This window comes from Staurois parvus, unplaced genomic scaffold (genome assembly GCF_062004578.1).
Source record: "Staurois parvus isolate SC_StPar_1 unplaced genomic scaffold, SC_StPar_1.0 ptg000132l, whole genome shotgun sequence".
In the NCBI taxonomy this organism is placed as follows: Eukaryota; Metazoa; Chordata; class Amphibia; order Anura; family Ranidae; genus Staurois; species Staurois parvus.
In genome coordinates this window covers 8315019-8340396 of record NW_028317928.1, presented here as the reverse complement: position 1 = coordinate 8340396, position 25378 = coordinate 8315019, and the positions used below count along the sequence as shown (strand labels likewise).

Sequence of the window (25378 nt, the reverse complement as noted above, 5' to 3'; positions counted from 1 at the left end):
CAATTTAAAAAAATAAATAAATCCTGACCTTTGACCCTGACCCTTTGACCTTTCTTGTTACTACCATAACCTACCACCAAAGAACAACCCAAAATACATTTTCCAACTCTTAATGATCGCAATGATACCATAAACAGGTGTACCTCGGTTTACGAATGTAATGCGTTCTCCATGACGTTTCGTATTGTGAAATATTTGTAAACTGAAACACGGTTTCCCATAGGAATGCATTGAAAACCAATTAATCCGTTTCGGAGGTCAGAAAAAAGTTAAAAAAAGGTCGCTGTCACTAGGTCAGTGCCGGTTTTTAAATGTAATTACCGGCTTTTTTTTTCTTCACTTTAGTTCAGAGATTTAGCTGTCACTTTACCCCCTGCTAAAAGAAACAATGTTTCCTTTTAGTTTGTTTCCCGAGATAAAAGAAACAAAGTTTCCTTTAGCTCTGGAGAAAGTGACAGCTAATTCTGTGAGCTATAGTGAAGAACAAAAAAAGCTGGCAACTGCATTTAAAAATTGGCAACGACATACGCTTCATATTGCGAAAAAAATTCATTTAAAATTCGTAAACCGAGGCGTTATTTTCAATGGATTTTCATTCGTAAACCGAAAATTACGTTAACCGTGGCGTTCGTAAACCGAGGTACACCTGTATCTGTATGTTATTTGTTGTTTGTACCCACAGTACAGCCCAGAAACAAGAGTGCGCATTTTGTTTTTTTCACCTAAAACACACTGACACTAATTGACAATGATACGTATTTAAAAAAATATATTTAAAAAAATCCTGACTTTGACCCTGACCCTGACCCAAACAGTAACCCTGGCACTGAACTAGATCAAACCTTGATCTAGGTATTTTTCATTTTTTTCTTTTCTTAATATTTCTTTATCTTTTTTTCTAACAAACTGTTTTTTTTCCCCTCTATGCAAGGACAGAGAAAGAGATACAATGTATCTCTCTCCTCCATTCATAGAGGAAAAAAAAAACAAGGGGGGGGCGGGCTTTACTGATCATTGTGATAGCCAATCAGAGGCTATCACGGCGATCATGTGATCCGGAACCGAGAGCCCCGGGTCCTGATCGTTAGAACGGGACCCAGGGCTCTCAGTGACACCCCAGTTTTTGTGCTGGGGGCCCACTGTGCAGAGTGCTCCCAGCACAAAGATAGGTACGCAAATATGCGGCCCCCACGGAAAAAAAAACAGTTCTGTGGGGCCGCATATTTGTGTGACGTTGGTGTGAAGGGGTTACACATGTATTGCAATATGTGTGAACTAAAATCCCTATTTTTTTTATTGCAAAGTCTGCTGGGAAGGGTATATAGCAGTGAGCAGAGTGTACCTTCAGAATTTCTGGTGTTAATATTTGTTTACACCCCTTTAGCACCTGATGGATAAATACATGTACTAGCTATTGGGAACTGAGCACAGGTATATCTTGTTTGTTTGCCCTTGTCAAGGTCCTACCTTTTCCCAGAGGTTATGTTACTCCATGTGCTAGCATCCATCTTGGATTTCTGCTGAGCATGATGGGAATCTTTTATGCCTTCAGGTCTCTGAGGTCCATCCCCCAGAGGGGTGTGGCTGAGTACATATAAGCCTGGGATCTGCACATGCTCTTTGCACTTGTGTCTTGTGTCTTTGTCTTGCTACAGCTCTGTGTATACGCTCGTGACTCTTCTGGTATTCTGACTCGGCTTGTGACTAAGACCATTCTCTGCGTTTCCCTTTGATCTGACCTTCTGTTGCTGAACCCGGCCCGTGACCTGTGATTCTCTGTCTACTGTTCTGTACTGTTTTGTCCCGTTGTTATTGACCCGGCTTGTCTGACTACGCTATTGTCATTCTCACCAACTACACGCCATTGGCGGCGGCCATTACCGCAGCTGGGGTGTCTCGGGGGCCGCGACCTGGTCCCTGGTTGCGTCAAGTCCATCCCCACCATCAGGGGCCCTGGTGAAGGGCAGCCTGGGACTTAGACTCCGCGCCCTGAGGGACTTCAGTCTGTTGGTGGTGGTTGTCGTCAGCCAGTGCGTTACCCTGCCACTAGGCCTACCTGTCCGTTCCACAGCCCTGCTCTGACAGCCCTCTCCCCTGCTCACAGCAGCTAAACAGCCCCTGGGTTACTTTTACAGACGGCGGAAAGGGGTCCCTTCGCCTCCTTTACGGGCTCTCACATGCGATCAGGGAGTCTGGTAAGGATGCGTTTGACAGCATCCTCTTCCTGAGATGGATCTCATTCCTCCCACCGTGTGACATCAGAAACCGGAAGCGACGTTCCTCGCCGCCCTATAGCAGATATATTGCTAAAGGGCGGCAGGGCTGCGCAAAATAACATATATATGTCATTTTGCATTTCCGGGTAGGGGGCACACGCCCCCGCGCTGCCATTCGTGGCTGCGGCTGTCAATCTCCAGGTCCCGGCTGGTAATTACCCGCCGACGCCTGGTGATTACCGAGCATCTCCGATGGGGAGGAGGACTGTTTTGTTTACTAACAGTCGTCCTCCCTGTCAGCTTGGGCACACTGCACAGCCATCCAGAGCAGTGAGATTACAGTGAAGCACACAGCCCCCGCCCCCTAGTAAAACACTCCCTACACATAGTTAATCCCTTGATCACCCCACATGATAACCCCTTCCTGCCCAGTGCCAGTAATACGGTGTCAGTGCTTTTTATTAGCACTGATCACTGTATTGGTGTCACTGGGGATGTCAGTGACACCAAGTCAGTTTCCCCCCCAGTGTCAGAATGCCCGCCGCAGTCCCGCTATAAGTCGCTGATCGCCGCCATTACTAGTAGAAAAAAAAAATTCCAGTATCTATACCGCCATTTGTAAACGCTATAACTTTCACGTAAACCAATTAATTTACACATATTGGCATTTTTTTTTTAGCAAAGACATGGAGCAGAATACGTTTTGGTCTAAATTTATGGTGAAATTTGATTTTTTTTATTTTTATACTGGGCATGTTTAATAGCAAAAAGTCTAAAATTTAGGTTTTTTTCTCAAAATTGTCGGTCTTTTGTTTTTTTATAGTGCAAAAAATAAAAACCGCATAGGCGATCAAATACCACCGAAAAAAAGCTCTTTGTGGGAAAAACATACATTTCATTTATGTACGGCGTTGCACAATTTGTGGGAAAAATGGATGTAAATTTAATTTGGGTGCAGTGATGCATGACTGCAATTGTCAGTTAAAGTAACGTAGCGCCATATCGCAAAAAATGGCCTGGTCAGGAAGGGGGAAAAATCCTTTGGAGGGGGAGGAGTTAATCACTTCAGGTTTCAGGCTCATGTAAACAAGCCATTACTAACTTCAACCCCAGATCTCTCCTCTGGCATCCAACGCATCAGATCACACCAAGATCATTGTGATCTGATGCGTTGGAGGCCAGAGGAGAGATCTAGGGTCTAATAGACCTCAGATCTCTCCAAAAACAGGTCCTATCATTTTTTATTAGTATAAAATAGTGCAGCGCTAAAAAGTGTATGGGTATGATAACAATGATAAAATAATATAAAGGAATAATAATCAATAAAATGCAAGGGATAAATGTAAACCATAAATGACCATCACAAAATAGCTCTTAACATGAAATATTAAAATATTAGGAAAAAAGTCCATAAATTCAAATGCAATTTAGAAGTCAAAAATCATGAATGGACCCCAAGGTGACTCGATTAATCCCGGTGCTATATCAGTCATCAAACAGAGTGGTGGGTGGCAACAAATAGATAAAAAGCATACTCCCAGCGTACTGTGCGGGCACCATTTTACCGATGACTAACGCATGCGCAGTGCGTTGGTCGTCGGTAAAATGGCGCCTGTGCAGTACGCTGGGAATTGGGAAAATGGCACCCACTAATTGCGGTGTGCCAAATAAGCCATAAATAGGTCACAACTAGCATCAGGCTGCTATAGCATACCCCAACTGAGGAAGTACGTTCGTACACAACGCGTCTTGGAGGAGCCTACACGCCTTTGACGCTATGCCGCCGGATCACGGAGGTCCGGCGGCCCCCCAAATTATACCAGCTGGTGAGTGCACAGAGCGGTGTTTGTTGCTACTACATCATTTTGTTTCTTATGTCATTATCCTTACATTGTGCTGCTCTGGAAGGACATTGTCCATCACTTTGATTTTATATATCCTTTATGATTATTAATAAAATCCATTTTTAAAATACTACACTATGGGCAGTCCGCTTATGGCTCTTTGGTGAGCTTTTTAACCCCCCAGAGCTCCCCCTGGTGACCATCCCTGGTTTATGAAGAGGCTGAATGCACATCCTTTAAGTGGACCCCCGGATGTAAGGACACCCTGACGTTATCCACCACTCCTAAGCTGCACCATCTTAAGAGAGATTCCGGGCAGACCTCCACCTGATTAAATACATTGCGCATTCCCTTTGCGCTTCCGGTAAGTGCGCATTTTATCTATTTGTTGCCACCCACCACCCTGTTTGATGACTGATATACCACTGGGATTAATCGCGTCACTTTGGGGTCCATTCATGATTTTTGACTTCTAAATCGCATTTGAATTTATGGACTTTTTTCCTAATATTTTAATATTTCATGATTAAGAGCTATTTTATGATGATCATTTATGGTTTACATTTATCCCTTGCATTTTATTGATTTTTATTTCTTTATATTATTTTATCATTGTTATCATACCCATACACTTTTTAGTGCTGCACTATTTTACACTAGTTATTACTGAAGGTTTTATGGTCTCCTTTCTGGTGCATAGCTGCTCTCCTTGTTAGTCAAGTGCTCGCATATATATCTTCTTCTATCATGCTTTATTGTTATCACAAGGGATGTTTACATTCTTTGTGTTAACTATAAAAGTGCTGAAAATTGTAATTGACCTATAGATTGTGATTTGTACACATTTCCTTAAAGCGGAACAAAATCTTTTGTTCCACTTTACAGGCCAAGCTGGCCCAAACGAACTATGTCCCTCACTAACATCTGAAGCTGCTTGTATTAAAAGAGGTATAGACTCCAGAGAGAGAGATATCATATTATCCCGGTACAAATCATTAGTAAGACCTCATCTGGAATATGCAGTTCAGTTTTGGGCACCAATTCACAAAAAGAACATTGGGGAACTGGAGAAAGTACAGAGAAGGGCAACCAAACTGATAAGAGGCATGGAGGAAATCAGCTATGAGGAAAGATTAGAGGAACTGAATTTATTCTCTCTTGAGCAGAGGAGAATAAGGGGGGATATGATCAACATGTATAATACATAAGGGGGGATATGATCTCCATGTATAATACATAAGGGGGGATATGATCTCCATGTATAATACATAAGGGGGATATGATCTCCATGTATAATACATAAGGGGGGATATGATCTCAATGTATAATACATAAGGGGGATATGATCTCCATGTATAATACATAAGGGGGGGATATGATCTCCATGTATAATACATAAGGGGGGATATGATCTCCATGTATAATACATAAGGGGGGATATGATCTCCATGTATAATAAATAAGGGGGGATATGATCTCCATGTATAATACATAAGGGGGGATATGATCACCATGTATAATACATAAGGGGGGATATGATCTCCATGTATAATACATAAGGGGGGATATGATCACCATGTATAATACATAAGGGGGGATATGATCTCCATGTATAATACATAAGGGGGGATATGATCACCATGTATAATACATAAGGGGGGATATGATCTCCATGTATAAAACATAAGGGGGGATATGATCTCCATGTATAATACATAAGGGGGGATATGATCTCCATGTATAATACATAAGGGGGATACGATCTCCATGTATAATACATAAGGGGGATACGATCTCCATGTATAATACATAAGGGGGATACGATCTCCATGTATAATACATAAGGGGGATATGATCTCCATGTATAATACATAAGGGGGGGATATGATCTCCATGTATAATACATAAGGGGGGGATATGATCTCCATGTATAATACATAAGGGGGGGATATGATCTCCATGTATAATACATAAGGGGGGGATATGATCTCCATGTATAATACATAAGGGGGGATATGATCTCCATGTATAATACATAAGGGGGGATATGATCTCCATGTATAATACATAAGGGGGGATATGATCTCCATGTATAATACATAAGGGGGGATATGATCTCAATGTATAATACACAAGGGGGGATATGATCTCCATGTATAAATACATCAGTGGTTCATATAGTGAACTCAGTGTAGAGCTATTCACCCTGAGGTCATCACAGAGGACAAGGGGGCGCTCTTTACATCTGGAGGAAAAGAAATATAATCTCCAAACACAGAAAGGTTTCTTCACAGTAAGAGCTGTAAAAATGTGGAATAGACTCCCTCAAGAGTTGGTTCTGGCCAGCTCAGTGGATTGCTGTTGGAAAGTCCTGGATTCTTTCTTGGATACACAGAATATAACTGGATACTAACATTTATAGGTAAAGTTGATCCAGGGAATATCCGATTGCCTCTCAGAGAATCAGGAAGGATTTTTTTTCCCTGCAGGAGCAAATTGGATCATGCTTTGCTGGGGTTTTTTTGCCTTCCTCTGGATCAACTGTGGGTATAGGATTATAACTTTCTTTTTTTTTTTAATGGTTGAACTGGATGGACTTTTGTCTTTTTTCAGCCAGACTAACTATGTAACTATATATGTGACCAATACTTTTGCCATTATAGTGTACTTTTAATAGGATGTACAATAAATACTACCATTTTTTACAGGATATATTAGTCTCTATATTTTGAGTACCATGCAGAGTCCCTTTACTGTGAACAGTTGTTCTGGATGGACAAAGCGACGTTCTCCTTCAACAGCTCTGTGTATATTTCCTACAGGGGCACCAAGTCATGGAAATATAAAAGACGGATGTCTCGGTCCTGTATATTTTTCAGGTTCTGAAGACGAAGACCATCGGATCCCACAGGATGATCAAGTAGGTGCTTTGCCTGGACGTGAGCTTACTTGCTAAGAAAAAAAAGGAATTCAACTTTTGGCTGTCCCAATACTTTTGGCAATATAGTGACTGATTGGATTTATTATGAGTTTTGTATAGAACTGGGAGGAGGTTTTATTTATCGATTTACTAGCACTAGGTCAGATATTCGATATGTGTTTTATAATGGATGTATGATGTCCAATGGTGGTTGACCAGTTTAAGGCATGGTAAGCATGGTACAGGCTTGGTAGTAAAGCCAAGTTCATCTCAAGGTGGACTTTCCCATAGTATTCAGCTGTGGGGCAAGTCAAAGCTCAATACACTTTGGTGGTCTGTTTATCAATGTTTTCACACAACTTTCACCCGATTCAAATACAAGAGGTTCCTTTCCATCCTTATAAACACAAGACACCAAATTCAGCTTCCATCCTCCAACAAAGGAAGGTCCTCCCTGTGGGAACTAAGATGTGACATAAAGGAGGACTTCTTTGAGAACCGTTTCCCACACTCACAGGAAAACGGCTTCTCCCCTCTGTGAACTTTTTCGTGTTCGAGAAGATTCGATTTCCGAGAAAAGCATTTACCACAATCGTTACAGGAAAAGGGCTTCTCGCCCGTGTGAGTTCTCTGATGTAAAATAAGGTGGGTTCTATCGGTGAAACCTTTTCCGCATTCCTGGCATGGATATGGCTTCTCCCCTGTGTGAACCTTTTCATGCTTGAGAAGGTTGGACTTCATGGAAAAACTTTTACCGCATTTGACGCATGAAAATGGCCTTTCCCCCGTGTGAACTTTTTCATGTGCTATGAGATTTGATTTTAGGGAAAAACGCTTACCGCACTCTGTACATGAAAACGGCTTCTCTCCCGTGTGGACTTTTTCATGCCCAATAAGGGAAGATTTATGGGAGAAAGATTTCCCGCATTCGGAGCAGGAATACGGCTTCACCCCCGTGTGAATTTTTTCATGGGTGGTCAGGGTGGACTTTTGGGAAAAACATTTCCCACACTCCGAACAGGAAAATGGCCTCTCTCCTGTATGAGTCATCTGGTGCGAGGCGAGATTTCTTCTGTGGGAAAAACATCTCCCGCATTCAGAGCATGAAAACGGCTTCTCTCCGGAGTGACTGTTCTGATGTTTTGCCAACATCCATTTTTCGGTGAAACATTTCCCGCACTCCGAACAGGAAAATGGCTGCTCGGCCGAATGAGTTTTCTGGTGCCTAACGAGTTGCTGTTTCTGAGAAAAACATTTCCCGCACTCAGAACACGGAAAGGGCTTCTTGTTTTGGTGAAGTCTCTGTGGTGCATGGAGGACCGCTCTCTGGTCATAAGAGTCACCAGGTTTAGAACGCAGGAAGGTTTCCCCTTCTTCAGGATCTGCACTGTGACGTGCCCGATGTGAACACAGGGTCACGTGGTTTCTTCCTGAAGATTCTGCTGGGATGTCATCATCTTCTATCTCCCCATTCAAAGGTGAAGCAGGATGTTTCTTCAGACTGTACCTTCTATACCGTCCATCTGAGGGGTAGAAGAACATTTAAAAAGACTCCAATCTCCAACAAAAATGACCAATTTTGAAGCTGACATTTAACCCCTCGCCTACCGGGCACTTCTATCCCCTTCCTGCCCAGGCCAGCTTTCAGCGCTGTCGCACTTTGAATGACAATTGTGCGGTCATGCAACACTACCCATATGACATTTTTATCATTTTTTTCACACAAATAGAGCTTTCTTTTGGTAGTATTAAATTGCTGCTGAGGGTTTTATGTTTTGCACTATAAACAAAAAGAGCAAAAAATTTGAAAAAAATTAGTTTTTCTATTATAAAGTTTTGCAAACAGGTAATTTTTCTCCTTTACTGATGTGCGTTGATGAGGCTGCACTGATAGGCAACACTGATGGGCACTGATAGGCAGCACTGATGGGCACTGATGAGGTGGCATGGATAGGCAGCACTGATAGGAGGCATTGATAGGTGGCACTGATGAGCTGGCACTGATGTGCACAGGTGGGTGGCACTGATGAGCACTGCTGGGTGGCACTGCAGGGCACTGCTGGGTGGCACTGCTGGGCACAGGTGGGTGGCACTGATGAGCACAGGTGGGTGGCACTGATGGGCACAGGTGGGTGGCACTGCAGGGCACTGCTGGGTGGCACTGATGAGCACAGGTGGGTGGCACTGCAGGGCACAGGTGGGCGGCACTGATGGGCACAGGTGGGTGGAACAGGTGGGCAGCACTGCTGGGCACTGATCATCAGGGCACTGATCATAAGTGCCCTGATGATCAGTACCGATCCCTTCGCTGACAATTGCCGTTATCGGCAGTACTTTCCTCACGCTGATAACCGGCAACTGTAGTTACTCGGTGATCTGCTGAGTCATTGGACACAGCTGATCACGTGGTAAAAGGTCACCGTGATTGACCTTTTACCGTATGACGTGATCAGCTGTGTCTGTAGGACACAGTGATCACCGGCGGCGTGGGTGCACGCAGGGGGCCTGTTCTGGAATGACATCCATGGATGTAGTCCCAGAACCAGACAGCCGCACTGTAGCCGTCCTTCGGCTATAGCACGGTTGGGAACTGGTTAATCTACTAACTTACTAACGACATTTTACTGTTTCCATTACATATCTTATTTTTATCTCGTTCTCTCCTGACTATACCCACAGAACAAAAATTTAAATTTTTTAAAAGTACTTTAATACCGCGCTATAGCCGAAAGACGGCTACAGCACAGTTCTCTTGTTCTGGGAGGGCGTCTACAGAGGTCTTCCCAGAACGTGGCACGCATCAGGTGCGTTCTGCGACCGCTGTGTCCTTTGCATGTGTACAATCCAAACCTACACGTTCCTGTGTTAAAAATAGCTGTGTGTATAAGTGGGTGGTGCAGCGACCATTGGCTGGAACCGAACAGAATCAGCAAGGGAAAATGTCACCAGCACATCGAGGATCACCAATATGGGTCCATTGGACACAGCTGATCACAGATCACGGTAAAGGGCCAATCACAGTGGCCCTTTACCATGTGATCAGCTGTGCCCAATCACATGTAAATAGACTTGCCAGTTATCCGCAGTCTTTTTCTCACACGCTGTGCCTGTGTGAGGAAGAGACAGCCGATACCTGTCAAAGCTGTCAGCCCATTGTGGATACTGGTAATAAGGGCACCGAGCATCATTGCAGCTCCATCAGTGCAGCTTTGCAGGGCCCATTAGTGCCACCACATCAGTGTAGCCTCATCAGTACCCATCAGTGCAGCCTATCAGTGCCCATTAATGCATACTACCAGTGCCCATCAGTGCAGCTGCACCAGTGCAGCCTCATCAGTGCCAATCAATGCCCATCTGTGCCGCCTATCAGTACCCATCTGTGCCACCTCGTCAGTGCAGTCTCATCAGTGTCTATCAGTGCAGCCTCATCATTACCCATCAATGCAGCCTCATCAGTGCACATCAATGCAGCCTCATCAGTGCAGCTTATTAGTGCCCATTAATGAGCCTATCAGTGCAGTCCCATCATTGCCCATCAGTGCAGCCTCATCAGTGCCAATCAATGCCCACCAGTGCCACCTATCAGTACCCATCAGTGCCACCTCATCAGTGCAGCCTCATTAGTGCATATCAGTGCAGCCTCATCAGTGCCCATCAGCGCAGCCTTAACAGTGCGCAATCATGCAGCCTATCAGTGCAGCCTCATCAGTGTCCATCAGTGCAGCGTATTAGTACCCATCAATGCAGCCTATCAGTGCCCATCAGTGCCACCTCATCAGTGCAGCCTATCAGTGCCATCTCATCATCGCACATCAGTAAAGAAGAAAATTTACTTGTTTGCAAAATTTTATAACAAAAACAAAGAAAATGGTTTTTTTATTTCACAATTTTTGGTAATTTTTTTTTCATTTGTTTAGCAAAAAATAAAAAATACCAACAAAAGAAAGCTTTACCTGTATAAAAAAAATGATAAAATGTCATCTGGCTGCAGTGTTGCCTGATCGCGCAATTGTCATTCTAAGTGCGACAGCGGAAAGCTGAAAATGGCCTGGGCAGGAAGGGGGTGAAAGTACCCGGTATTGAAGTGGTCAAAGTTGTAGCAAACGCTCATTTATTATTTTTACCTACAGTGAGCCTTACCTGATGATAAAATGAATATCTACTATGCATCGTTTAGGAGATATTCTAGCGAGCGGCAGCCGGTTACATCACCAGCAAATGCGCTCTGAAGGAACAGCATACCCATGCTGTTCCTTCAGAGCTTTGTGCGGCGGCCGAGACTCCAAGCGAATGCACATGAGTGACGTCATCGTGGCTTGGCCAATCAAGCAGCCGCAGCCTGCAAAAACCCGGAAGGAAGACGGAAGCCTCTGCAGTAGTGACAGCGTGCCACTCGAAGGCTTTGTTTTAAGGTAAGTCCTTCATATTGGGCTAGTATGCGATGTGTGCCAGCACATTATGCCTTTGTCTAGCAGGAGAAAATTGTTTTTTCTTTTTCCTGCTTTTTGTTTAGAGTTTATTTAATCTTTAATAAATCAAAATAAAATCATCACCAGCGCTCAAATCTTCATGCTCCACATAGAAAAACGGTATCTGTCACTTGTTGAGGTGCAGCCCTCTAAAGATTGGGAAATCTTGGTACCAAGAAAAGAAAAACGCAAAAGGGCGCACTCTCCTTGTACATTACCGTTGTAACAAATACACTAAATAAAAACGTAACAAATGGATACTCACAAAAAGATCATGAAAGCAGACATGGAGCCAAATGAATCAATCCCACACAAGGGGGGTCCTGTGGTACAACAGCCCTGGTTAGAATGGTTGACACATTTCGGGAGTCAAACTCCCTTTCTCTAAGCTAAGGTTTAAGAAAGGGAGTTCGATTCCCGAAACACGTCAGCCTATCAGTGCCCATCAGTGCAGCCTATCAATGCCAATCAGTGCAGCCTCATCAGTGCCCATCAGTGCAGCCTATCGGTGCCCATTAATGCAGCCTCATCAGTGCCAATTAATGCCCACCAGTGCTGCCTATCACTACCCATCAGTGCCACCTCATCAGCGCAGCCTCCTTAGTGCCCATCAGTGCAGTCCCATCATTGCCCATCAGTGCCGCCTCATCAATGCTAATTAATGCCCACCAGTTGTGCCTATCACTACCCATCAGTGCCACCTCATCAGCGCAGCCTCCTTAGTGCCCATCAGTGCAGCCTATCAGTGCTCAATAATGCAGCCTATCAGTGCCACCTCATCAGAGCCCATCAGTGCAGCCTCATCAGTGCCCATTAATGCAACCTATCAGTGCAGTCCCATCATTGCCCATCAGTGCAGCCTCATCACTGCCAATCTATGCCCACCAGTGCCGCCTATCATTACTCATCAGTGCCACCTCATCAGCGCAGCCTCCTTAGTGCCCATCAGTGAAGCCTTATCAGTGCCCATCAAAGCAGCCTATCAGTGCCCATCAGTGCAGCCTATCAGTGCCCATCAATGCAGCCTATCAGTGCCCATCAGTGCAGTCCCATCATTGCCCATCAGTGCATCCTCATCAGTGCAAATCATTGCCCACCAGTGCCGCTTATCACTACCCATCAGTGCCACCTCATCAGCGCAGCCTCCTTAGTGCCCAATAATGCAGCCTATCGGTGCCGCCTCATCAGAGCCCATCAGTGCAGCCTCATCAGTGCCCATTAGTGCAGCTTATCAATGCAGCCTCTCAGTGCCCATCACTGCTGCCTTACTAGTGCCCATCAAAGCAGCCTTTCAGTGCCCATTAATGCAGCCTATCAGTGCCCATCAGTGCCACCTCATCAGTGCAGCCTATCAGCTAAGCTTTGAGAAAGGGAGTTCGATTCCTGAAACATGTCAGACATTTTTACCGGACAGTTGTACCACAATACCCACGTTGTGTGGGATTGATTCATTTGGCTCCATGTCTGCTTTTATGATCTTTTTGTCAGTATCCATTGGTTAGCGCTTTAAGTAAACCTGGCAGCTGGAAGTATGGGGCACGTCTTTTGCTGGGAAGGATAGGTGCACACACGAGTACCTGTCACATATTTCTGTATTTAGTATTTATTGCTCACCTGCACTGATCTCTGGAGGGAGTTCTTCCTCCTTCCACGACTCGTCGCCTCTCACATATGGATCTTCATCTTTTACTTCAACTTTGATGAAACTTTCATCCTGAGTAACACAAAATGATCCAAACAATAAAGCAAGTGGTTGTATAACAAGCTTAGTCTTGCATGCCAGATCAACCTCCATTACCTACATACAAATAGCCTCACCATCCCCAGGACCTATTCCTTCCCGAAGCATCCAGATACAAACAAAGGAATTGACTAAAAGTGTTGCAAAATACACAACAGTAATATCAGTCAGCATATGCAGTAAAGCATGCTTGTTATACTCATTGTGGAACCTAAGAGGTTAATCCTCTGCATTGTATAAAAAGGCTGTTTGATCCTGTCTTCTCTGATCCTCCCCTTTTTCCAGTGTCCCCCTTCTTATCTCCTGATAAAACATATCGCGTGGAGTCACTCAGTTTGGTGTGTATTGCTAGAGAGGGTTTTTCTTGAGAGAGTGCGTGTGATAAGCACAGGGCCAATGAGCACTGTCCAGACAGAGGTCAGGGGTTCTGCATCCTCCTACAGCAAAATGAAAACTCCTCCTACAAGCTTTAACATGTGCTCTGCTGGACACTGATAATAGTCACAAGACTGCTATATACTGCTGATGAGAAAAGGGATTTAGTAGTTTATATTTACTAAAATAATTGCATTTCCATGTTCTGTGTACTGTGGGAGACCAGATATAGTGAATGCAGGGTCCGGGGAGAGCGGATATAGTGAATGCAGGGTCCGGGGAAACCGGATATAGTGAATGCAGGGTCCGGGGAAACCGGATATAGTGAATGCAGGGTCCGGGGAGACCAGATATAGTGAAAGCAGGGTCCGGGGAGACCAGATATAGTGAATGCAGGGTCCAGGGAGAGCGGATATAGTGAATGCAGGGTCCGGGGAGAGCGGATATAGTGAATGCAGGGTTTGGGGAGACCACATATAGTGAATGCAGGGTCCAGGGAGAGTGGAAATAGTGAATGCAGGGTCCAGGGAGAGCGGATATTGTGAATGCAGAGTCCAGGGAGAGCGGCTATAGTGAATGCAGGGTACGGGGAGAGCAAATATAGTGAATGCAGGGTCCGGGGTTTAGTAACACTTTAAGCTGTTCTTAACTCACAGGGCCAGATGGTGGCACACTGCTTCACCGCCAGTCCTTCTCCTATTCCTTCAACGCGTTTTGCTCTAATAGCATTGCATGGCGAAAGAGTAGGAGAGGGTCTGGCAGTGAAGTGATGTACCAAAGTACTACTAAGCTTGTTGGATATAAGAAGTGAAGCTAGTTTGTTTGTATCTGGACAATGCAGGGAGGAACAGACGTCGTTCACCCCTGGCTGGAGAACAATCTGTAGGATCTCCAGGAAGCAAAGAAAGTTGACCACAAAAAAGATTATTACAACAGGACAAACAAACACGGGTGTCCAGTAACTGAACGTCTAATTAATGACAGAATCACTGTGTCATATAAGAAGAGATGCTTTTGGCAACTGGATTCAAACAGCCTAATCTACTATAATAATTGGTCTTTATCGGGGGCATATTTATCAATCAAACAAAAAACCAAAAAAAGAATTTTCATTTTGCCACCCCAAGTCATAAATTCACTTCACTTCATGTTTTCTAGGGTAATTAATCAAACACATGTTCTTAAAATGGTGTGGCAGCGGGTTGGGTAAATCCTGGAATTCTGCTTTAAAGTAAGTAGGCCCCTGGGTTGGGTGGTGGTGGTGGAACGAAAGTCACACAGTCCCTGCTGAATCGGATAAATTTTGATCCATTTATGGCCAGATTAAGAATAGTAAACTGTTACGTTCCTCTCTAACCTTCACTAGCTTTACAAGGAGAAGCAGAGTAGCATGGTGGTTTAAAACCCTCCATTTAATCTACCTGATCTTCTTCAGAGATCTCCTGATGTTCCTGTGGGGAATCCGGGGAATACAGAGAATGAGGAAATCTCTCTGAGGGATTTTGGTTATCAGATGTACCTTTAAGAAATTCACATACAATCATATAAGTGAAATAATAAAACAGAACTGTATTTATTACTGTAAGAAAATACATACACATACATTGTGAAGGAACAGCCAATCAGACCTTTCACTTGACCATCTATGGCAGATTTTCTCAACCTTTTCAGCACAGAGGAACCCTTGAGATAACTTTCCGGTCTCAGGGAACCCCTGCTATAAATGACTATACAGCGCCTTGAAGAAGTCTTCCTCCCCTTTGAAGAAGTCTTCTTCCCCCTTGTAGAAGTCTTCCTCCCCCTTGAAATGTTCCCCATGTTGTCATGTTACAACCAAAAACATAAATGTATTTTATTGGGATTGGATGTGATAGACCAACACAAAGTGGCACATAATTGTGAAGTGGAAGGAAAATGACAAATGGTTTTCAACATTTTTGACTAATAAATTTGTGAAAAGTGTGGCGGCATTTGTATTCAGCCCCACGGAGTCAATATTTGTAGGACCCCTTTCCCTGCAATTCCAGCTGCAAGTCTTTTTGGGGATGTCTCTTTGCAAATCTAGAGAGGGACATTTCTGCCCATTCTTTGAAGAATCGCTCAAGCTCTCTCAGATTGAATGGACAGCGTCTGGGAAAAGCAATTTTCAAGTCTTGCCACAGATTCTTTATTGGATTTCGGTCTGGACTCTGACTGGGCCATTCTAAAACATGAATATGCTCTGATCTAAACCATTCCATTGTAGGTCTGGCTGGATGTTTCGGGTCATTGTCCTGCTGGAAGGGGAACCTCCGCCCCGGTCTCAAGTCTTTTGTAGACTCCAACAGGTTTTCTTCTAAGATTGCCCTGTAATTGGCTCCATCCTTCTTCCCATCAACTCTGACCAGCTTCCCTGTCCCTGCTGAAGAAAAGCATCCCCACAACATGATGCTGCCACCACCATGTTCCACTGTGGGGATGGTGTGTTCAGGGGGATGCGCAGTGTTAGGTTTTCCACCACACATAGCATTTTGCTTTTAGGCCAAAAAGTTTAATTTTGGTCTCATCTGACCAGAGCCCCTTCTTCCACGTTTGCTGTGTCTCCAACATGGCTTCTCGCAAACTGCAAACAGGACTTCTTATGGCTTTCTTTCAACAATGGCTTTCTTCTTGCCACTCTTCCATAAAGGTCAGATTTGTGGAGTGCACGACTAATAGTTGTCCTGTGGACAGATTTCCAGACCTGAGCTGTGGCTCTCTGCAGCTCCACCAGAGTTCCCATGGGCCTCTTGGCTGTTTCTCTGATGAATGCTCTCCTTGCCAGTCAGTTTAGGTGGACGGCCATGTCTTGGTAGGTTTTCAGTTGTGCCATACTCTTTCCATTTTCAGATAATAGATTGAACAGTGTTCTATGAGATGGTCAAAGCCTGCGATATTTTTTTATAACATGACCCTGCTTTAAACTTCTCCACAACTTTATCCCTGACCTGTCTTGTGTGTTCCTTGGCATTCATGATGCTTTTTGTTCACTAATGTTCTCTAACAAACCTCTGAGGGCTTCACAGATCAGCTGTACTTATACTGAGATTACATGACACACATGTGGACTCTATTTACTAATTAAGCGACTTATGAAGGCAATCCATTCGATTTTTGTTAGGGGTATCAGAGTAAAGCGGGCTGAATACAAATGCACGCCACACTTTTCAGATATTTGTAAAAAATGTTGAAAACCATTTCTCATTTTCCTTCCACTTCACAATTATGTGCCACTTTGTGTTGGTCTATCACATAAAATCCCAATAAAATACATTACCTTAGATTGTATGTCCCTTGAGGGTGAGGGACTGATGTGAATATACAATATATATGTAAAGCGCAGCGTAAATTGACGGCACTATATAAGTACCTGTAGCAATAATAATAACTTACGTTTTTGGTTATAACATGACAAAATGTGGAAAATTTCAAGGGGTATGAATAATTTTTCAAGGCACTGTACCTACAACTTCTTATACATTAGTGTGATGGTCAGTGGGAAGAATGCTCCTTACACTTGTGGTCATTGGGAAGAACTACCCCCTTATAGATAGCTAAAAAAAAACATTGGTGTCAGTGGGAACTTATCAGAGAGGCAAAAATAAGTCCTTGCTCAAGAAACCCCTAGCAACCTCTGAAGGAACGCTGGTTGAGAAACCATGCTCTATGACAACCATTCTCAACCATTTTTCTCTTGAGGAACCCTTTGAAATAGTTCTCTGGTCTCATAAACCCCTGTTTAAACCAATTAATTGGTGGTCAGTGCAAAGACTAACCCTCCTTACAGTGTTCTAAAAAGATAATTGGTGTCTAATTGCTGACTTTACCAAGCTGTGCTTGCCCTGGAACTATGTAGGCACCATCAAATGGGAGGTCAATTGACGACAAACCAGGGGAATCTCCAGAGAAACCATATGGTTGTTTGAATAATCTGGCATGGTTGTGGAACGTTCCAATCGATTGTTAAGGCATGATACCTGTGTAGCTTATACCCTTTTGTTCCCTCTGCTTAAAAGGGGTACTTCACCTGAGTTCCAAAAAAGCAGCACCTACAAGTACTGGGTCCACCCTGGGTGGATGGGACCTAGTGTAACGTCATCCTCTCCTAAGAAAGAATCAGGAAATGGAAGAAGGTACCTGGAGAAAAGGCAGTTGCAACCCCAATCACCACCCCCTTAAAAAACAAAAACTTCCAAATGTGTAAAATGGAGGGGTATGGCTAGTATTACAGCATTTATAGTATAGAGGATGAAGGAAGGTCTGCTTTAACAATCCATAGCTACTCCTAACAATTAATTGCTGGTCATTTTAAGGGTGTGATTGAACTAAAGAAACTGACAATGTACCTTCAACCTTAGAATAGTCAGTGCAGTAATACTTATACAATCACACAAAGGCCAATGGGCTGGTATAGTTTTAAACTCCAGCCAAAATCTACCCCTGACTGTTTTAGGGGCACCAAGCCATGACATGGCAGAGCTACTAAACCCCCTCCCCATGTAGCTCCGGCATTAGAGGGGTCATTGCAGTAACACTGATCCGGTAATCTCCCAATAACAATGGTCCAGGTATGGTTTTGAAACTGCAGCCACAGTCTACTCCTGACCGTGTAGGAACACCAAGCCAACACATGACTGAGCTACTAAGCTCCTCACCCATCTAGCTCTAGCAATAGAAGAAACATTGGTCATGCAATCACACGAGGACAGTTCTGCAGGCATTGCTTTAGGGCTCCAGCTGTGGTCTTCCTGGACCATTTGTGGAACACCAAGCCATAACATGACTGAGCTAATAAACCCCCCCACCATATAGCTCTAGCATCAGAAGGTTCAGTGCAGTAAGATTTATTATGCAATCACACAAGGACAATTATGCGAGTATAGTTTTGAAGTTCCAGCTGAGGTTTACTGCAACACCAAGGCAAATGGATCTCCTGCCCTACTTAGCCTGAGGCCAAATAGTGACACTAGCTATACGCATATAAGTGGCAGCCTGGGGTTAAAACCCATTGTTATGTTGCCACATATATTCATATGGCCAGTGTTAAGGAGTTTATACCCAACTCCAGTAATTAGAAAAGAAAATGTACCCTTGCAGTGGGGCCCAAGCACTGCAAGGGTTAAATGCTTGTTATGTCTAGGGGTGCCAGAATAAAGAGAATACTCGTTCCCCACTTCAGCATAGTCCCTTCAGCAGTACAACCGGTCCCCCACAGCCTCCTAAGCTATGGCCTACAGCCTCGGTCATGTGCTTGCCTCCACCATGTACAATGCTAGGGTTAATGGCCTGCAATTTACGTGATGACGCTGACCATCTACAGCCCAGGGCTTCAGGAAGGGGGGGGCAGAGCCAGCACAGAAGACAGAGCAAATAATAATGCCAGTTCCTCTACCCCTAGACATAATGAGCATTTAACCCTTACACTGCAGGGGGACCCCTTTGGAAAGGTCTTGCTATTTGCTGGAATTGCGCTTTAAAGGTGAAGTGTGGGATTTAAAGAAAATATAACACAAGTTCTTGGTCTTCAGTGAGTATAGAACCGGTAACTCTCAGTCACAAGCTCTCTGTTCTGCCCCTTCAGTGCTCATTGGAGCACTGGGCTGTGCAGGGGATGGGAGCAGCTGGCTCAGATTATCAGCGACATGCTGAATGATTGAGCCAGCTGCAGGTCAGGAATTTGGGTAGACCTTGATATTAAAGTCGGGATCCCTCCAGAGTTTGGACTGATTGAGTGATGTCATCCCACAGCGAAATTTAGTCTGCGGTTGGCTGAATATGGGTCACAGGGGTGCAAAACTAAGTGCACTACTATGGCCCACAAGAGAAGTAGGGCCAAAAGAGCTTTGGCCCTACTTTTCCTTTAATATCCATTTTACCTGATAATAACAAAACAGGAGAATAATGGTACAGGACCAACCAGCCATTAAAATATATAATCTGTATTTAAAAGGCATGATGGGAAGACTGACAGTTACTCCTAGGAGGCATTTTTGGACAAGAGCTCTGTGTCAGTAAACCTAAAAATCATCACATAGGGGACTTTGTGTTCCCTATGTGATGAAAAAAAAAAGTCAAGTAAAAAAAAGAAATGTAATACCACTTTAATTACCTGCACTGATCTCCATAAAAGTTTCTTCCTCTTTGATCCTCACATGTCCTTCTTCCTCCTCTTCATCTTTTACATCTCTCTGAGTGTCTCCAGGGTCTGTGAATAAAGATGAGAGTGAAGCCCCCTGTACTGAGATGTATGAGAGACCCCAGAGAGTGTGTGAGGGGGGAGACTGGTCACATCTCAATGACATGATGTGAGGAGGAGAGCCGGAGTGTAATAGAGGCTGATGGCTCCTGACTCCCCCACTGGGCACATACTGTCCCCCCATTACTGTCTACTGACAGAGGAGGGGGGGGAAGAAGAGATGGTTGTAGTGACTGAACAAGGAGGATCTGGGACTGTTCTCTGGATTTAGTGTTTATTCCTAACCTGTGCTGATCTCTGGAGGGATCTCCTCCTCCATACATGGCTCTTCACCCTCTACATAAGGTTCTTCTGCTTCCTCCTTCACTTCAACTTTAATAGTAATCAAATTTTCATCCTTTCAAATATAAAACAATACAGATATTAAATTATTAAGTAAGTCTTTGTACAATGAATATTGCTTAAGATATTGAGTCCCACCTACCTCATCCTCCTGAGGGATCTCCTGATGTTCCTGTGTGGAGTCCCAGGAATACAGAGGACGGGGACATCTCTCTGGGGGATTTCTGTTACTGGATCCATCTGTAGGAAACACACACACTGAATACATTATTTCTATGTCTTTAGTAAGGATGAATTTGAGCACGTTCAGATACTTGTCCAAACCCACCTGGTTGAGCCTGTTGGGAAGCTCTCACCTGTACTGAGCCAATCATAAATGGCCGAGGTATTCCCTAACCCGAAGGAGAGTGCCCCAGCTACAGATGTTTGGACCAGTACAGGTGACGGCTTCCAGACGGGCTTGACTACGTGGGTTTGGACAAGGATCTGAACTCACCTAAGCTCATCCCTAATCAGAGGATGTGTGTATCTAGGTGGATCCTCAATACTCTTCTGTCCTTTGCAAGAAATGAAGGTCTCCTCTTACCCGATGATGTGAGGGGCTGCCGGTTCTCCATCATGACGTCCTTCTACAGATCCTTGTGTCCTTCTAGATAGTCCCACTCCTTGGTATGGGTGGTTTGTAAAGTTTTCACTGCAACAAATCATTAAAATTCCATAAAAATATTTAATAATATCCTAGAAAACTCGAGTCCGTATAATATACAGAAGATCCTTATAGAGCATGTAGAAACCAGAACCACCGAACTGCTTTCTACTAAAAACCTGCAGGAGCTGCAAACCTTGATAGTTGTATTTATCAAAATAAGCAGTTTGCGGCTTTCTAGAGAATACGCCCCAGTACCATCAGAACTGACCATGACCATCTACACATCAGAGGACTAACAGGAATATGAGGATTTGTGGAGGTGACATGATCCCCCCATCCAGTCCACACACAGTGCTGGGACCCCCTTCTCTCATAATGACATTATTACCTTCTCCTTACTGGGCACATACTCTCCAGCCTCACACCCCCACAAGGAAGTTTCTTTAACCATTGAAACTGCCTTTCCTGATCTACAAGAAAATGGCCACCTCTTTGATTTATTAAAATGTAGCCAACACATAAAAATACCTTTTTCCCCCTCAAATACAACAAAACTTTAAATTAGTAAATGTTTTAGGACATTTTGGTTATAAAACACTCCTTAGTGAATAAAGTATATACAGCTGGAATGAGTAATAAGCAGACAAAAGTAAACTGGGCTATGACAAAATGGACACTGCTTCTCCTGCAGTGAGGACACTGCCTCCTCTCCAGTACCCTCTAGTGGCGGATCTGGCAATAAACTCTTCCCTGCAGGCTCTTGTTCTCACCATAGCTCCCATCAAAGGAAGTGTGTTTAACCTTTTTGCTGCCAGGGCTGCTTTTGCATATACAGGTGAAACTCGAAAAATTTGAATATTGTGCAAAAGTTCATTTATTTCAGTAATGCAACTTAAAAGGTGAAACTAATATATGACATAGACTCATTACATGCAAAGCAAGATAGTTCAAACCGTGATTTGTCATAGTTGTGATGATTATGGCTTACAGCTCATGAAAACCCCAAATCCACAATCTCAGAAAATTAGAATATTGTGAAAAGGTGCAATATTCTCCGCTCAAAGTGTCCCACTCTAATCAGCTAATTAAGCCATAACACCTGCAAAGGGTTCCTGAGCCTTTAAATGGTCTCTCAGTCTGGTTCAGTAGGAATCACAATCATGGGAAAGACTGCTGACCTGACAGTTGTGCATAAAACCATCATTGACACCCTCCATAAGGAGGGAAAGCCTCAAAAGGTAATTGCAAAAGAAGTTGGATGTTCCCAAAGTGCTGTATCAAAGCACATTAATAGAAAGTTATGTGGAAGGGAAAAGTGTGGAAGAAAAAGGTGCACAAGCAGGAGGGATGAGCGCAGCCTGGAGAGGATTGTCAGGAAAAGGCCATTCAAAAGTGTTGGGGACTTTCACAAGGAGTGGACTGAGGCTGGAGTCAGTGCATCAAGAGCCACCACACACAGACGGATCCTGGACATGGGCTTCAAATGTTGTATTCCTCTTGTCAAGCTGCTCCTGAACAACAAACAATGTCAGAAGTGTCTTACCTGGGCTAAAGAAAAACAGACCTGGTCTGTTGCTCGGTGGTCCAAAGTGCTCTTTTCTGATGACAGCAACTTTTGCGTCTCATCTGGAAACCAAGGACCCAAAGTATGGAGGAAGAATGAAGAGGCACACACTGCAAGATGCTTGAAGTCCAGTAGGAAATTTCCACAGTCTGTGTTGATTTGGGGAGCCATGTCATCTGCTGGTGTTGGCCCACTGTGCTTCATTAAGTCCAGGGTCAACACAGCCGTCTACCAGGAGATTTTGTAGCACTTCATGCTTCCTTCCGCAGACGAGCTTTATGGGGATGCTGACTTCATTTTCCAGCAGGACTTGGCACCTGCCCACACTGCCAAAAGCACCAAAACCTGGTTCAATGACCATGGGATTACTGTGCTTGATTGGCCAGCAAACTCGCCTGACCTGAACCCCATAGAGAATCTATGGGGAATTGCCAGGTGAAAGATGAGAGACATGAGACTGGACAATGCAGAAGAGCTGAAGGCCGCTATTGAAGCATCCTGGTCTTCCATAACATCTCAGCAGTGCCACAGGCTGATAGTATCCATGCCACGCCGCATTGATGCAGTCATTGCTGCAAAAGGGGCCCAAACCAAGTACTGAGTACATATGCATGCTTATACTTTTCAGAGGTCCGATATTGTTCTATGTACAATCCTTGTTTTATTGATTGCATGTAATATGCTAATTTTCTGAGATTGATTTCGAGTTTCACGTGTATGCTAAAATGCTTGTTTTAGGTCTGAAGAACCCCCCAAACATTATATACACTGCTCAAAAAAATGAAAGGAAGACTTTGAAAACTCATCAGATCTCACTGGGGAAAAATCTCCTGCTGGATCTCTATACTGATATGGACGGGGTAATGTGTTAGGAACGTAAGGACGCCCCATCGTTTGATGGAGGTGAAAATGATCGACCTACAGAGGACTGAATTCAAAGACACCCCGAAAATCAAAGTGAAAAAATGATGCAGCAGGCGAGTCCATTTGGCTGAAATGTCATTGCAACAACTCAGAATGGTCCTCAGTAGTTTGTGGCCCCCACGTGCTTGTATGTATGCCTGACAATGTCGGGGCATGCTCCTGATGAGACGACGGATGGTGTCCTGGGGTATTTCCTCCCAGATCTGGACCAGGCCATCACTCCTAGACAGTCTGAGGTGCAACCTGGCGGCATCTGATGCACCGAAAAATGAGATCCCAGAGGTGTTCTATTGGATTTAGGTCAGGCGAGCATAGGGGCCATTCAATGATATCAATTCCTTCATTGTCCAGGAACTGCCTGCATTCTCTCGCCACATGAGTCCGGGCATTGTCGTGCACCAGGAGGAACCCAGGACCCCACTGCACCAGTGTAGGGTCTGACAATGAGTCCAAGGATTTCATCCCCATGCCTAATGGCAGTCAGGGTGCCATTGTCTATCCTGTAGAGGTCTGTGTGTCCATCCATGGATATGCCTCTCCAGACCATCACTGATCCACCACCAAAATGACCAGTGCTCTCTGTATAACGCTTTATTGAATCCCCCACTAAAAAAACACTTACAGATATAAAAACATAAAACGTGTCCACATCCAGCTTACGGCTCCGCAAGATAGTGGCGGCCTCCTTCCTAGATGCGTTGAGCCCCCTCTCAGGGCTTCCTCGGTAAGCCTACAGTTGTTGCAGTCTTTGTGTTGCATGAGATCTATTTTGGCCTGATGTCAGAGTAAGTGGAAGGCGAGAGGGGATAAGAGGAAGGTACGCAATTGTGACTGAGGAGTTTGAAAACACCCAAATGAGCGCTTATTAACTTTTTTGAGGGGAGCAGTTTTTTCACCTGGTGTGGTGGAGGAGCACTGAACATTATCAAAGGAGAAGATATTCACGGAAGTGATGTACTTCACTGATGGGATGGTTTATGGACTTTAAGTTTGGGGGTCACTTGTGGTTGGTGGTGTACCAGAACTGCACTGTAATGTTGTTGGGAAGAGTCCCATTTTCCTAATCTGGATACAAGAATGTTTCCTCAAGGCCAGTGCTGTCCCTGTTCTGACCCTACCGGCCAGGAATCATTCCTTGCATTATACACTCTAACAAGCGGGGTCTCTGTCCTTGACCTACCATTCGCTCCAGGTGTGCTCGAATGATTCAGGTACCCTATTTTAGGGTATTTTAAGGTCCCGCACCAAGATGGCCAACAAAGGTCATCAGAGGTTGCAACATCCAATTCCTCTAAGAATCTGCTGGAATCCATGAGAAGAGAGTTCCCCTAACAGAATCAGACAGAATCCACCGCCTACAAGGTGATTGGTAAGGGGGAGTAAACCACTAAAGTTCCATAGAGTACAGGGAAGCTGTCCAGACTCAGAACACACCACTTCTGATGAACATCGTTGGCCTACAAGGCTAAAGATACTGCTATGGACATATTGTTCTACTGAAAGTGAGAAGAAACGACCTCTAAGGATCTGACTACCTATGGACTGCATCTCATGGGTACAACCTGTTATTCGTCTTTGGGTTTCCTTTGATAATAAGACTTCCTCTCAGCTGTAAATACCCAGTTTTGCCGACTTGAAATTGGGCAGGAAGAGAGATGTGTGTGTGGGGTGCAATTAGGAGGATCTGGCAAGGTTTAGGAGAAAGCATTGTGGTAGTGTTGCCAGCACAGATTGGAAAAGCTTTATGCCTACAATATGCACTTTAAGGAGGTGGCCATCTTGATAGAGGTAGGACTTTGCTTCCTCCTGTCAGAACTGCCCCCCAGATGGCTGTTGAGGTACTAATTAAGAAGCAGCAGAAGGGAATCCTCACCTCCCAACAAGAATACAAAGTATGTAATTTAGTAATCTACTGTCCTCCATTAAAACCGGATGATCACATTTTACCAACATTCTGAAATGGCTTATGAGCAAATTAAGGTGCTCCAACACCTACACGTGTGTAGCGCCACCCCCGCAGGAGCCGCTGGATTTTATTGGGTCCCCCTAAGCTCTGCACAGCCAGGCAACACACATTCATCCACATATTGCACCCAGAGTCAGTAAGACAGCCAATGAGC

At 44.3% G+C, this 25378-nt stretch overlaps 1 protein-coding gene across 1 annotated transcript; it reads right to left on the bottom strand.

Annotated features, from left to right (window-relative positions):
• Positions 1-6709: 6709 nt before the first annotated feature.
• LOC149466296 (uncharacterized) lies at positions 6710-21236 on the bottom strand. The gene is made up of 8 exons (XM_089672944.1): positions 21159-21236; positions 20708-20815; positions 20264-20361; positions 20065-20176; positions 19693-19788; positions 14987-15084; positions 13064-13163; positions 6710-8503 (listed from the first exon to the last, which is right to left on the bottom strand). Exons 2-8 carry the CDS (start codon positions 20739-20741, stop codon positions 7401-7403), a joined length of 1641 nt encoding a protein of 546 aa, XP_089529070.1. The 5' UTR covers positions 20742-20815; positions 21159-21236; the 3' UTR covers positions 6710-7400.
• Between the last annotated feature and the right edge of the window lie 4142 nt (positions 21237-25378).

Bases quoted from the DNA above. Each gene is read 5' to 3' on its own strand.
- LOC149466296 (XM_089672944.1), bottom strand. From the start codon at position 20,741: ATGATGGAGAACCGGCAGCCCCTCACATCATCGG. The intron at 19,789-20,064 runs GTTAGGAATAAA...CTTTATTCACAG, and splicing joins CCCTCCAGAGATCAGCACAG to ACCCTGGAGACACTCAGAGA. The intron at 13,164-14,986 runs GTAGATTAAATG...TGTGTTACTCAG, and splicing joins AGATCTCTGAAGAAGATCAG to GATGAAAGTTTCATCAAAGT.